Genomic DNA, 14,031 nt, shown 5'->3' with positions numbered 1-14,031 from the left:
ACTACAAAAACAGGTTGGCTTTCTACTGATCAAATTCTGTTTCCAAGTACTTGCTGCTATAGACAACAGAAAATAAAAGTGAACAGAGACCTGAAAAATAAAATCATGCCAGAATTTTTTTTTTTTTTTTTGGCTTGTGGTTCATAACTGGATGTAGCATCAATATAATTTTGTAAAAGCTTTTTGGACTGAGTTTTCAGGGTTTTTTTTTGTCTGGTTTCCCACCCTCTGACAAATACAAACATCTTGCAGCTTGTCTCACATCCTATATTTCAGATTCCCAGCTCTCTAAAACCCACATTTCTGATTCTGTAAATGCATCTGCTATGGGAGCTGATGCAAGGAGCTGGAACCTCTTTTCTTACTCTATAATCTAATGCACTTAGTGAGCCAATGAATATGTGTGAAAGGAGGGGCTTTCTGGCTAAGGGACTCCTTGCAGGGGAACAGCTGTTACATCGGCAAAACCTTAACCGAAGCCAGGCAAACACACTCACTCACATCTCTCAGTGGCTTTGTGCATCTAGGTCTGGCAAGACAACTCCCCCCGCCAGCTTCTTCTCTCTGCAAAAAGTGAGCAAACTAGCACAGAGAAACTTAAAGACGACCGGTTCTCAGTTGTGAAACACTTCAGCAGATCCAGTAATGGCCTGGATCAGTAATACCTCCTGGTTTAATCACCTTGATCTACATGAAGAACGTTTCAGGAGGTACTTAAACAGCACTGAGGATTACTTAGCCTTCCTATGTGGGCCCAGACGGAGCCATCTGTTCTTGCCCATGGCTTTGGTGTACACCCTCATCTTCGTCGTTGGGGTGGCAGGTAACTTCTTAGTTTGCCTGGTAATCCTCAAGCACCAGAACATGAAGACGCCGACCAATTACTACCTCTTCAGTCTGGCCGTCTCAGACCTGCTCGTGCTGCTTTTTGGGATGCCACTGGAAGTCTATGAGATGTGGAGCAACTACCCCTTCTTGTTTGGGCCCGTCGGCTGCTATTTGAAGACAGCACTCTTTGAGACGGTCTGTTTTGCCTCCATCCTCAGCGTGACCACAGTCAGCGTGGAGAGATACATTGCCATCCTCCATCCTTTCCGTGCCAAGCTGGAAAGCACTCGCAAGCGTGCCCTCAGGACCGTCGTGGTGCTCTGGGTCCTCTCTGTCCTCTTTGCCCTCCCCAACACTGGCACCCACGGTATCATGCTGCAGTATTTCCCCAATGGCACCCTGGTCCCTGGCTCTGCTACCTGCACTGTAGTCATGCCCATGTGGATCTACAACTGTATTGTCCAGATTACTTCTTTTCTCTTCTATGTGCTGCCTATGGGGGTAATAAGTGTGCTGTACTATCTGATGGGGCTAAGAGTAAGTCCTACTCCGACTGTGCTCAGTGTTTCCTTAGCTTATTCTTGTGTGTTTGTGTCTGTATGTGTCTTTTAAGTGATTGCACCTTTTTCTTGCCCATCTGTTTCCCCCCCAAAGAGCAAAAGTATTTCAAACCTCTGAAAACAGTGGAGCCAACTCCTCCTTTGCTGTAATCCCATTCTGAAATTAATATAACTATGCTGGGGAATAAGTTACCCCAATCTTTTTTAAAAAAATTACCATCACTGCTGCTCACATTGGAATGTTACTGAAATATCCAAGTCTGTAGACTGATTCCACCTTCTCAGAGATTTGCACCTTTGCAGTAGGGACTAGAAGGAAATAGACCAAAAGGAAAACGTGAAAAGAATAAAAAGGAGCAGGCTAGTGACTGAATCTTGTATATTATTTGTTTTCCCTCTTCTTGTGACTGTGGAATTTCCATTACACTACTTTATTTTTCTTCTTCCCTGGAGATGGTGCTAATATTCAGTTGTTAAAAGTCACAAAGCTGTCATAAACTGAAATGCTACCTTATTGCTGCTGCTAGCAAATTCAGCAATTGTTTCTTTATGTAACTATGGCACAGTTTCACCATCGATTAAGGCTACCTTAGAGCTCATATTCACTGTCTCTTCAGAAAGTGAGACTAGATTTACCAAGTATTCATCATTTAAATACATGGATAAAACAATCAGTATCACAGTATTATAAAATCACGTAGCACAATGCTGAAATGCACTGCTAATCATAGTGAGTCAATGACTTTTTTCTTCTCGTATGTTACACATATTTTGAAAATATAAAACCTATCTCATCACATTGAATATAACTTAAAGTTTAAAAAAGCTGTGCCTGATCATATAGTAAGAAAGGGATGCAATATGCTAGTAGACATGAAGGAACTTACCAAATTATGTGCAAGAAATTCAACCAAATCTCTGCTGGTGTATATATCATTTTATCTGAAACTATACAGAAGTAATTTTTCCTTACCCAGGAAAAGCCACAAGGATTAACTGCCAAAAATCCATAGCACACAGTAGATTGTTGAAGAAATGAGTGGGTTAAATTATCCCCGCTGCCCAGTGGCCGTTGTGGGGTCTTTACATAGTTTCACTGAAAATTTTCAAAATAAGACCTGAAGGGATGAAAAAGTGCTAAAAATATAGCTGTTACAAAAGAAAAAGAGAAATCCCTGAACTAATAAAAAGAAGTCTTGAAGACTGCGATAACTTCTATTTGTGGCGGCAGGTATTCCTAATCCCCATCCCAAAAGAGAAGCTAGGTACCAGACAAGGGCTGCTCCCTCAGGACTTCTGTATATTCACAGACATGTTCAAGCTGTCTTTCCTAAAAGCTGCAATGTTCATCGTTTGTGCCTCTGCTTTTCTGTATATCCAACTCAGGCTTCCAAATTTTAAGCATCCTGCGTATACCTACATTACGCTCCAAACTGCACTAGGCAACATAATTGCAGTTTTTTCAACAGAAATGATAGAAGAAGGCTGTACATATATAATTTTTCAGAGAAGACACTTTTTATCCACTCACAGAGGATGAAATCTGTGATGCTTCAGCAGCACTCTAGAGTCTCCCGAGTGCCATGTATTGCTCACAGACTGTAGTGGAAAAGCTCAGAATTGATCCAAAGGTTGCACAACAGCTCAAATTCAGCAGAGACGTAGTCTTTCCAACTCCAGGCTTTGTCGAAAGGGCATTTCCTCACCAAAGTTTCTTCCTCAAGCTTTGCCAGTGCTCAGGAGAGCCTCAGGATGTAATACAGAAGGAAACGTGTGACATGTTAAGCAGCTGTGAGAAGGTAGCAAACATGGGTCATATGGTAACTGAGTTAATTTTTAACTGTATTCCTTGCAAAAAGGAAAAAAATATATTTGTCTTTTTCACCAGGAAATTTATTGCCAACAGAGCCATCAGGTTGATTACCTCATGATCAATTACCTCTTGATCTAGTTGGATATAATTTTAAGGCTTGATGGTTTAATACTACAATGTTATCATCAATAGATACTTCCAGCATTAGTGTAAAGAAGAGGACACTGATGATTACACTGTAGTCTCATTAGATTTGATTGCGGAAACTTTCTGCTGCCTCTTTCATGGGGTTCTCATCACAGGTGCCTTTAGGACCAATCCCAAATCAGCCAGGCTCTTCTTTAAACCCAGTTCAGCTGTTGGGCTACTGGTTGCAACCTATAGCCAAAAAGCTGAGGAGGAAGAGGAGAGGGAAGAAACGAGAGCACCGGGAAATGGCTGCTTGTAGAAGCTAATCCCTGCAGTGCTGGTAGACGTGGGGTGGCGTTGCTTGGGAAGAAGTCTGTGTCGCAGCAGGAGTCGGTGCAAGGTCCCTGGCCGTTTCTTTCAAGCTGATCTCTAAAAGGACACAGGGATTGGTGGTTCTCACTGGTTGTCTAAAAGTCAGACTCTGTTTAATGAGGATTTTTGACGGTGAACGAAAAGAGTGGAGAGTCCAGAGACTCATTCATCCCACCTACTTCAGACATCTGTGAGGGCATCTAAATGATCAGATGGGACTAGATTAACCTCACCTAGGCAGGACGATTCTTCTGCTAAGAGTCCAGCACTTAGTATCGCTTCCCCTCAGTAACACATTGGACACACTGGTAATTTTTATTTCAGCTGTCTTTGAATCAAGACAACTTATTCTTGTCAATGCATAGCTGTCCAGATTTTATCATCAACATCTGTTTTGCCCCCTAAATGCCCAGTTGTTAAAACCAGAATCATATGTGAAGAGTGATTGCTTTTGGCTAATTTCTGCAGAGCCCAGCATGCTCCTGGAAGAGTCTGTCCCCTTTCCACGGAGGTTGTGCAACAACAAACCTTGAACTAACGCATTTTCCTTTGCAATGAGGGTGAGCTAGGAGCACACCCAGGCTGCAGTTCAGCAGAGAGGTGGCAACTGCTTCGGCCAAATCCCTGAAGTAGGCAGGACTGCATGCTTTAGCACAAGCCATGTGGGTTTTAAATATCAATTTTTCTGTCAGCTGGAGAGAAAGTTTGGTCACCACTCATGTCAGACAGGCCGAGGAGCTTACAGAAACCAGTTCTCCTGCTTTTGTTGAGTGGCCTCACTAGGTTTGCCTGGGGATAGGTGAGGCCCTAATTTCGCTCTGCCTTTTGATTTCTAGTATGAAATGCCTTAGCTAATAAAGTTGTGGGGAGAAAATCCAATTTTCAGCTTCTTGCTCCAGACACTTTTAATTCTCTTGCAGTGAATGGTAACATTCATCTCCAGGCAACTCCACATAGCCTCATACATCCACAGTGATGTAAAAGTAACCACTACCTTGGCTGGAGTTCTACCTCTGTCAAACCATTGACATGAACTCAAGTTACAACCTTTGCCATAGACCTGTTTCTTTTTTTTTTCCCCTTCCTCTTTGTCATAATTCATTGTTTTATTAAATTTCAACTGCTGAGTTTTTCTTACTGGTTACACCTCCATTTTTATCACTTGAGGCTAAAGAGAGCCTTACAGCATCATCAAAATGACAGGAGGAAGGAGAAAATTACAGATACATGTGTGTCTGGTTTATTACAGCATCAGAGCACTGTATTCTCTGAGGCTTTGGAATATGCCTGGAAGGATTACTGTTGAGACTGAAAACCACTGAAGGGAAACTAGGGATTTTAATCAATCTGAGCAGACATTTATCGCTAGATGCGTTTCAAATCAACTGAGCCTCTTCCTCAAGCAACTGTGGCTACGACTAAAAGTTACAAAGGGAATAATGTAAAACATGAGAGGCTAAATTGCACTATAATTGAATATAATTCAATTTACATGTGTTTCCCTTTTATGGGTTTTATGAATAAATAGAACATTGAAAGAAGGTCTAATTTGATCATCCTTACAGTAAAGTATTGTTAATCAAAAATCAGGAAGCAAAGTCACAATGTAAAAGGCAAAAGAAAATGGCACAACTAGCATGTTTTCACAAGATTTTTACAAATCCAGATTGATTTCTATCTTTTCCCTCACTCCTGATATTCTTTCCCATGTAATTAAAAGTTTTGTTTCCAGTTTCTCTGAGTTGAAAAAAGCATCACTGCAAATCTGTTGGCTAATCAGAAGTTCCCACTTCAAGAAGCTGGGTCCAATTATGCACTCTCCCTAGATGATTTCTTTTATAATCAAAGTAATTGTCCTGATTACCTAGACCTGCTCTTTTCATCATGAAAGCACCAGTGCTCTCACCACAAGCATATTTAGGAAGCATTTCAGGGAGGATCAGATTATTATTCTTTATGTCCATTTTTTAGAAGTCCAGGAAAACTACCAGAATTTAAAAAAAAACCCTGCTGTAATTGAGCAGTATGTGGCTGAATCTGTGCATATCATGCACACCGGCTGTCTGCAAGAGAACTTATATGTGTTTTGTTCATTAGATGGATTGAATATCGATTAGTCCAAACACTCAGGGCATGAAACAAACTCCCTTGAATTCTACAGGAATTTTTCCAGTGATTACAGCTGTGTTTCACTGAGGCCTCTCTGGGTATTATTTGGATCATTGGTTTGTGCTTAATTGTGGGGAACCCTTTCAGGAAAATAAACAAACAAATAATATTTTGCTAGAAGAGAAAATAATGCCTAGCAAAATACTGTTGAAATTGAACACAAACTGTGAACCGAATATTGACTCATTGAGAAAGGACAAGTGGGGAACTGAAATACAAAGTTACTGTAAATATGCAGTCTCAGATGCATAAAATCTACAGATTGTTTTGAACCTAAAGCTTCAATGTTTCCCTAGACTAAAACTGAAAATTAAATGTAGATTTTTTTCAGTGAGTCCTGAATTGCCCCAAATTTTGCCTTCTCAAACTACAGCTATCAAAATATCAAACAAGCTATGTCTGGTGGGGATGTCATCTGCTGCCTAAGCTCTCCTTTTTCCTTCCTTTTGCCAGCTGAAAGGGGACAAATCTTTGGAAGTGGAGGAAATGGCGGTGAATGTTCAGAGACCATCCAGGAAATCAGTCACCAAGATGTTGTGTAAGTAGTGAGTCCTTCCGTGTTTTATTTACTGTGGACAACAGGGTGACCAAGTCCTGAAGGGTATCAGGCAAATTCACTGGATACAGGAGTTATGACATGAGTAACTGTGATTAAAAAATAAAGGCTTATTGCTATCTTATCTGGACTTAGAGGGCATAGGAGTGAAACACCGTGGTTAAATATCAAAAGACTCAGAAGGCAGATTTTCCTCCTGAACATGAGAGGAGGTTGAGCAAACCTACGTGGCAGATGCTTGCATGGCAACTCTCCGATATTCCTTACTCCAAACCTGGTTCTTGCAGTCCTTTAGGGACAATCCCCTTTTTCAGCATGTGTCGTGGTTTAACCCCAGCCAGCAACGAAGCACCACGCAGCCGCTCACTCACTCCGCCCCCATCCAGTGGGATGGGGGAGAAAATCGGGAAAAGAAGGAAAACTCATGGGTTGAGATAAGAACGGTTTAATAGAACAGAAAAGAAGAAACTAATAATGATAATGATAACACTAATAAAATGACAACAGCAATAATAAAAGGATTGGAATGTACAAATGATGCACAGGGCAATTGCTCACCACCCGCCAATCGAAGCCCAGTTAGTCCCCAAGTGGTGATTCCCCCCGCACTCCCCCCAGTTTATACACTAGATGTTATGTCCCATGGTCTGGAATACCCCTTTGGCCAGTTTGAGTCAGCTGTCCTGGCTGTGTCCTGTGCCAACTTCTTGTGCCCCTCCAGCCTTCTTGCTGGCTGGGCATGAGAAGCTGAAAAATCCTTGAATTTAGACTAAACACTACTTAGCAACAACTGAAAACATCAGTGTGTTATCAACATTCTTCGCATACTGAACTCAAAACATAGCACCGTACCAGCTACTAGGAAGACATTTAACTCTATCCCAGCTGAAACCAGGACAGCGTGCAAATAGTCTGTCTATCTTGTACATGGTTAAAGAAGAATGTACATCTGTTTTGCATCACACCACAAGCTCTGCTCATGAACAGGAAGGTCCTACCAAGCCATGTACATCACCTACTGCTGACTTAACCACTTAGACCTTCCCAAGAAGAAGCAGGACCTAGGCAGACTTGCACATTGTATTGCATTCAGGAGAATTTGTGCTCCAACCACCCTGAAAGCACTCGCATCACTTCCTAATTAGGGCTGTCTTTAAGGCAAAGATCACCTTGCTAGTGAGATTGTATTTATGCAGGAAACATAAACCACCTTCAATATTTCCTGCAACAACTTTATTCTTTTAGACAGCTTAAGTCACCATCTGAACTAGGAAATTGTACTTTGAACTCAGCCTGATTTCATGTGTCCCGTGAGTGTGACCACAGATATTCACAGAACCCGAGTCTGGAATGGGTTTGTGAGAGTCCTTACTGGAGCCAGCACAGGCCAAGGTGTGCATGGCAGCAAACTCTTTTTCTTTCATGCTGAGCAGAATGCCCAGACAGACTTATTATCAGCACATGGTTCCTATGGCCTTATCCTGCTATGTGATGTACAGATAGCGTGCAGAGGAAATTAACTTCAAGGTGCAACGTGGTCAGTGTGTTCCAGGTACCACAGATGAATCCAGATGTCTCACTGGCAGTTTCTTCATTAGGCTCTGTACATGCCACAACATTACCTGGCTGTTGCCTGCTCTGTTTCAATGTCATTGTGTGTGCATGCATTGGGTTAGCCAACACAGAAATCAGTGGAAAGTTTGGTTTTTTAGCTGGTAATGGTAAGACAGAAAGGATGGCAAAAGCTTTGAAAAAAATGAATAAAATTTGTATAATTTAGTCTTTCATCCAGCTTTCTGAACCGTGTCTGCTCTGTGCAGGCTAGTGAACCATATCCTTCCATAATTGACTTGTTTTTCTTCTCCCCTTTCTCTGTGCTAGTTGTCCTCGTGATGGTTTTTGCTATCTGCTGGGCTCCATTCCATATAGATCGACTTTTCTTCAGCTTTGTTGTGGAATGGACAGAGCCTCTGGCTAATATATTCAACTTAATTCATGTGGTGTCAGGTAAAGCTTTCTTCTTCCACTTGCACAGGGACTGGCAAAAAAAATTATTTGTGAGTGGTTTACTTGAAATACGTAGTTGTCTATTTTGTAGGTGACATAAGACATGCATGGAGAAGCTCGTTGGGGTTTGGTGGACAGTGATGAGAATTGTGCCTGAAATAAAAACTGCATGCAAGTTTCTGCAGCTTTCAAGATCTGGGCATGTTGTCCAATACAGTTGTCTGAATATTCACAAAGAAGGGAAAAAAAAAAAGATATCATGCATCTTTACCAGCTGCTTTTCCTTCTTGGGAATGTTCAGAAATGAAGTCTGCAGTCATTCAGCTGCTTTTAATGAATACACAGCAGCAGGCATCGTTCTCCAGAGGGTCTCAGGCAAATGGGAAACCTTACCAAATGGCAAGACGAAAGACTTACATACTGCTCAGAATTGGGTGATAAAACCAAATGTTTGTGGCCCTGCCAACCATAAAATGAAGGCTTTTTCAAAGAGGAATCTTATTTTCAGTCTGCCATGGAAAACACTGAATGTGGCCATTAGGCAGCTCAGACAAATCCCATCTCATGCAATTGTCCTGGAGTGTTGTGAGAAATTAGCTCCCCTCGGCTGGAAGTTATCCTCTGACAGCTTTGATGAGGGCACCAGCTGTGCAAATCCTGCTGCGGGGATGAGGGCTGTGCTGGAGGCAGGTCAGTAGAGCTCAAGAGAGAGCTGGTTCCTGAACAGCTGGAGACGGTGAGCTCCAGTTAATACTCTCTCCCACTTTCCCTGTGTGCTGTGATGCCTGAGCCAGCCTTGGTGAGACATCCCTCTCCCTCCTCCTGGGTGGTAGCAGGCAGAGATGTGCTGTCGCTGCCTCCACCCTTGCACCCAAGCTTGGTGGAGCAGTATAAGAAATGAAGATATTTTCCTCTTCTGAGATTATTCCACAAGAAATGAGGTCTCTCTCTCCCCCCCACACCCCCCGCCCCTCGTTCTTATAGGTGTTTTCTTCTATCTGAGCTCTGCCGTGAACCCCATCATTTATAATCTGTTGTCCCAGCGCTTCAGGATGGCTTTCCTCAGTGTGATCTCTCCTTGCTGCAAGCACTGGGCCCCTACCCATCCCACCAGCAGGATTCCTGCCCAGCAGAGCATCTTTGTGGTTGAGGACCACAATCTCGTGGACTCTGCTGAAGACACAAGTCTCCCTGGCACTCACAGGACATCTGTCAGCAGTTCTCAGATCTCCACTGGCCTGTGACTTTCTATGTTGTGATCCAGGTGAGAGAGAAGTTAAAGAAAATTACTTTAAGAAACAAAAAGAGAAAAGACCCTCCTAAAAGACTGGTTTCAGCAAGAAGAGCTCACAGACATGTCTTGTTGAATGAATGAACGAGGAGACTGTAATTAGCAGGTGGTTGACAAGCATTATATTATCCTCAAGCTAATCGGAAGGCTGAAAATCTCAGCTTACTGGCTGCAAGCTGTGCCAACAAAAAGCTGCTTTACAAAAACGAGACACACTCCCAATGTTGCCAGCACAGGAGGGAGACACAGCTTATCCAAGTCTTACCAAATGGCTTTTTGTGCACCAGCCTAAACATCAGTTTACTTAGTTTGAAATGGAGCAACTTGCTGGAAAAGCCTTGTCTACCCACTTCTAGCTTTAGGCAAGCCAGTCTCACTTCTCTCCTCTATGATCTTCTCAAGGTGTAGCTGCTGCAAGCCGCTCTTGGCAACATGAGCAAGTAGGCACGAACAAGAGCAGCTCTGAGCTGGGCTGATAAATATCAGACACCAGCAATAGCTATTTCTGGGCCAGGAGAATCAGGGAGCCAATAATTATGAGAAGCAAACTTTTGCTTTCTGAGCTACGTGAAGATTTGGGTGGGGGGTGGTGATTAATGCCTTGAATCTTGTCAAAAAAACTACCCTTTAGCGGGTTGTTTTTAATGTATCAACGTTACTACCGTATTTCTGCATACTATGTCTGACAATATCTACAAAGTGCTGAAATGGCACGTGTATGCCACAAATCCATCTACATTACCCAGGAAATAGCCATTGCTGGGAGCTGAGGATATTCCTGGTGTGGCTCCTTTGCCCAAAATGCAGCTAATGGGGGATATCTGCCCAGGGAACGTGAAATGTCTGCAGTCTTTTCCTGCGCATCAGACAGCTTCATTTTTGCTCATCTGCCTGAACTGAGCCTGACCGTGTACAAATGGACTGTGGTAGGTCCCTGCTATACCCCGTATCCTGCAGTTTGCAACAGCTTCTTATCATTGCTTGAACTTCAGATACTTATGTGTTGTCTCTGCCAGCAAAGGCCTGTGGTCATACTTCAGCAGACTTCACACCTGCCCATACCGGGTGGATTGCAGAAATCAGAGATCTACATAAGGTTAGCAACCGCCAGGAAACAGGCTGAAAACCATTCACAACAGAATTGGGACAAACTTGCAGGATCAGAGAAGCTGGTACAAAGGCAACAAAAAAGATAGTTTCGCAGTGATTTTGCATCTACTGAATTCAGTTTTTGCCACAAAACACAATATAAGGTCTAGGAAGCCCTCCCTCGCTCCACTCATGCAAACGGATCCTGAAGGCAGCACACCTACATCCAAGTTAACGAGTTCCCGAGCTCCACTAACTGCAAGGTCAGGACCCTACAGAATTTTGTAAAGGAAGGACAGGGTGAATCCATTACACGACAGAGAATTTTGTAAACTTCTGCGTCCCAAGTTTCAAAGCCTGCTTGTGTTTCAGAGGAATGCCTCCCCTGTGCATCATGACGCAGGGCTAGGTTTAGCCACCACACTGGGCTCAGGTTTGGCACGCACTGCCCCATAAAATCGTCCGATGTGTGTCATCAAGGGGCTGGGACTTCCTTACACAGTCAGAGTACACAGAGTTACCATAATGAATAAGAACATTAGTTCCTGAAAGATGACACACTGTATGCATAAAGGCTTATTCCAATCTCGTCACTGGGGATCCGGATGACATTTCCCACCGTAGGACGAATGGGTTCTACTCCTGCTACAATGGGCTCTTACCTTGTTTGCCCCAAAGTCCTCTGGTTTGCCTCTCGCTGGGGGACTCCTAGGCGAGGCGAGACCTTGGGGCCTCATGTCAGCCAGTGAGTTGCCTTTTCCCACAGCACAAGGGGAATTTTAGCCCACGTTTTCTGTCAGACCCATTTTACCAGCTACAATCTTGAGAAACAAGCCATGGAGAGGGTAGCAGATACACACAAGGCCCTGGAGAGAAAAGGCAACTCCTGCTCCCTGAAGACACAGCTGAAATACTTTGCCACCCCCAAGTGGACACTTGAGTTTTGTCAGTGACATTTACATTTCTAACCAGTTTTGTATTGTCATTTTTCCCTCCACCAGACATTAAGGTGTGTTTTCCCTCTGGATTTGCTGCACAGGTCGTACCTTGCTGCCTGCGAGCTGCCCGGTCCCCGTGCAGGGCACTGAGCTCTGTGCTCCCAGTAACGGACTGGGACCGCCTGGGCAGAGGCTGTGCGGGATTTCCTCCCTTACCATGGGCCTCACTTGTGCAACTCCTTAACTAACTGAGCTCAGGGGGTTGTCCTCCTCATCCCAGCTGTGTGCCACTGAAAGCATGTCTTCTTCTCTGCCGTCCTAGAAACCCAGTCAAAGCAGTGAGGAGACAGTATAGTTTGACATACCCACACATCCACTATATGATGGAGACATTACTCTGCAAGATTTTGTGGCTCTTTGAATGCGTCTTATGCATTTAGGACCAGACAGCATCTTGTGTTGGTGCACAGAGAACCATCCATGAGTGATGCCGCTCTCTTCTCCTCCCTTCATGGGAGAATTGCAACCTTGGCTGTAAAGCTCAGGGGTTGTTAAATGCATCCCTTGACTTGCAGATGGGCACACAGACCTGCAGTCAAGGTTGGAATGTGAATCATAGAATAGAATCATAGAATCATTTAGGTTGGAAAAGACCTTCAACATCATCGAGTCCAACCATTAACCATGCCCACTAAACCAGGTCCTGAAGTACCCTGTCCACTCTCTTTTTGAATATCTCCAGGGATGGTGACTCAACCACTTCCCTGGGCAGCCCATTCCAATGTTTGATAACCCTCTCAGTAAAAAAAAATTTCCTAATATCTAACCTACATCTCCCTTGCCTCAACTTGAGGCCATTTCCTCTTGTCCTATCTCCAGCCACCTGACAGAAGAGACCAAAAGCTGTAGGGTGAAGATTTTGTGTGATCTTAAACAAAAGGGCCAAGTTTTTGTTCCTAGGGAAGACAAAGGGATTTGTAAGGAAGGGGAAGTGGTGGGGGGAAAAAGTGTGTATGGGTGGGGAAATTTTAGAAGAGAAATAGTGAGAAGCAAATGACCAGGAACTTACCTCCAGTTCTGGAGTCTTTTTTTTTGGTCCTGAAAGCAGTTTTTATCACATTTAATTTGGCACAAAAGGAAATTACACTCATAACCAAAAATTACTGAGCTTTTTTTGCCAAACATCAAAAGCAAAACTGAAAACATTTAGTCTTGCACCAAGTCAAACCTTCTGTGAAAGTGTTATTGGGGGAGATGTCAAAATTCTTCTAAATTCTACTAAAAATAAAATAAATGCAGTGAAAAAACTGTGGGCTGGCTTGAGGTTGAGTGCTCCGAGTTAAGTTGCCTGGGACAGCACAGCTCAGTAACCCCTCGTTACTGAGGGGGAATCTCTAGAAAGTGGTCGATGCACTTTGTCCCTAAAAAGTAGCCAATGTCCACTGGAGGCTTTTCTTCCCAAAAGGTCAGTGTTTGAGTTATTTATCACTCTGCTCTGATATTTACCTGGCTGAATTTTGGAAGCTGGATCCAGACATGATAATACTGGGAAGATGGATAGAGATGTCATGAAAGCTGGTGATATTCCTTTAGTTCTACATTTAGCAGCTTTCACAGCCAAGTGCTGAAAAATGTTGGCAACTGGCTGAGAAAAACTCCTCTTGCAAGAAAACTGAGAACAACTCACTTTCCCTCAAAGTAGTCTAGTGTGATAAAAATATATTTATTTGAAATCAAGCGTGACTTCCTAGACAGAACTGTCTATTGATTTATTTATCTGCTTCTGTTTCCCTCTGGGAAACATGCAAGTGTATGAGCAGAATGTGTGGAGAGCAGGGGCAATGCTTCAGCAATGTGAACAAAACATGGACAGTTTGAAATGTGTTGCAAGGAAGCACTTAAAGGAGAGATGAATTGCTTGTATTGCCAGTGAGTGATACTCAGATCTAATGCCAGGTTCAGTACTGGAAAAAAAATCATGACAGCAAGTGGACAATTCTGTTAAGTTTATATGAAGAGGTTTTGGACACTACTGTGTTTTGAAGTGTTTAAACCATGGCTTATCAGTAAAACTAAATGTACACTTCAGCTGCAGAGCTGGTTATATGTATCTCTGTGTAACATGAAAATAAATATACTGGTCTCTCTTCCTATGTCTGGTCCATCCTCCAGCAATCCTTGTACTTCTTTTTTCTCCCTCTGATGTCACATGAGTAGCAGAAAATGGAGAATCCCTGGATGTTCAGCCAGCACCAAGTGAAGGACACTAAAGTCTTACC

The 14,031-nt window shown here is 43.1% G+C and overlaps 1 protein-coding gene across 1 annotated transcript; it reads left to right on the top strand.

The window, feature by feature from the left end:
• Positions 1–453: 453 nt before the first annotated feature.
• Positions 454–9,678, top strand: NMUR2 (neuromedin U receptor 2). The gene is made up of 4 exons (XM_010578964.1): positions 454–1,365; positions 6,325–6,409; positions 8,309–8,434; positions 9,419–9,678. Exons 1-4 carry the CDS (start codon positions 646–648, stop codon positions 9,676–9,678), a joined length of 1,191 nt encoding a protein of 396 aa, XP_010577266.1. The 5' UTR covers positions 454–645.
• Positions 9,679–14,031: the final 4,353 nt, after the last annotated feature.

This window comes from Haliaeetus leucocephalus, unplaced genomic scaffold, assembly GCF_000737465.1.
Source record: "Haliaeetus leucocephalus isolate CR32 unplaced genomic scaffold, Haliaeetus_leucocephalus-4.0 Scaffold656, whole genome shotgun sequence".
NCBI classification, from domain to species: domain Eukaryota; kingdom Metazoa; phylum Chordata; class Aves; order Accipitriformes; family Accipitridae; genus Haliaeetus; species Haliaeetus leucocephalus.
This window is presented reverse-complemented; position numbering and strand designations above follow the sequence as displayed.

What these genes read in the sequence shown, in the direction of transcription:
- NMUR2 (XM_010578964.1), top strand. Translation starts at nt 646, where the DNA reads ATGGCCTGGATCAGTAATACCTCCTGGTTTAATCACCTTGATCTACAT. An exon ending in ACTATCTGATGGGGCTAAGA is followed by an intron (nt 1,366 to 6,324) that starts GTAAGTCCTACT and finishes TCCTTTTGCCAG; the next exon opens with CTGAAAGGGGACAAATCTTT. An exon ending in CTTAATTCATGTGGTGTCAG is followed by an intron (nt 8,435 to 9,418) that starts GTAAAGCTTTCT and finishes TCGTTCTTATAG; the next exon opens with GTGTTTTCTTCTATCTGAGC.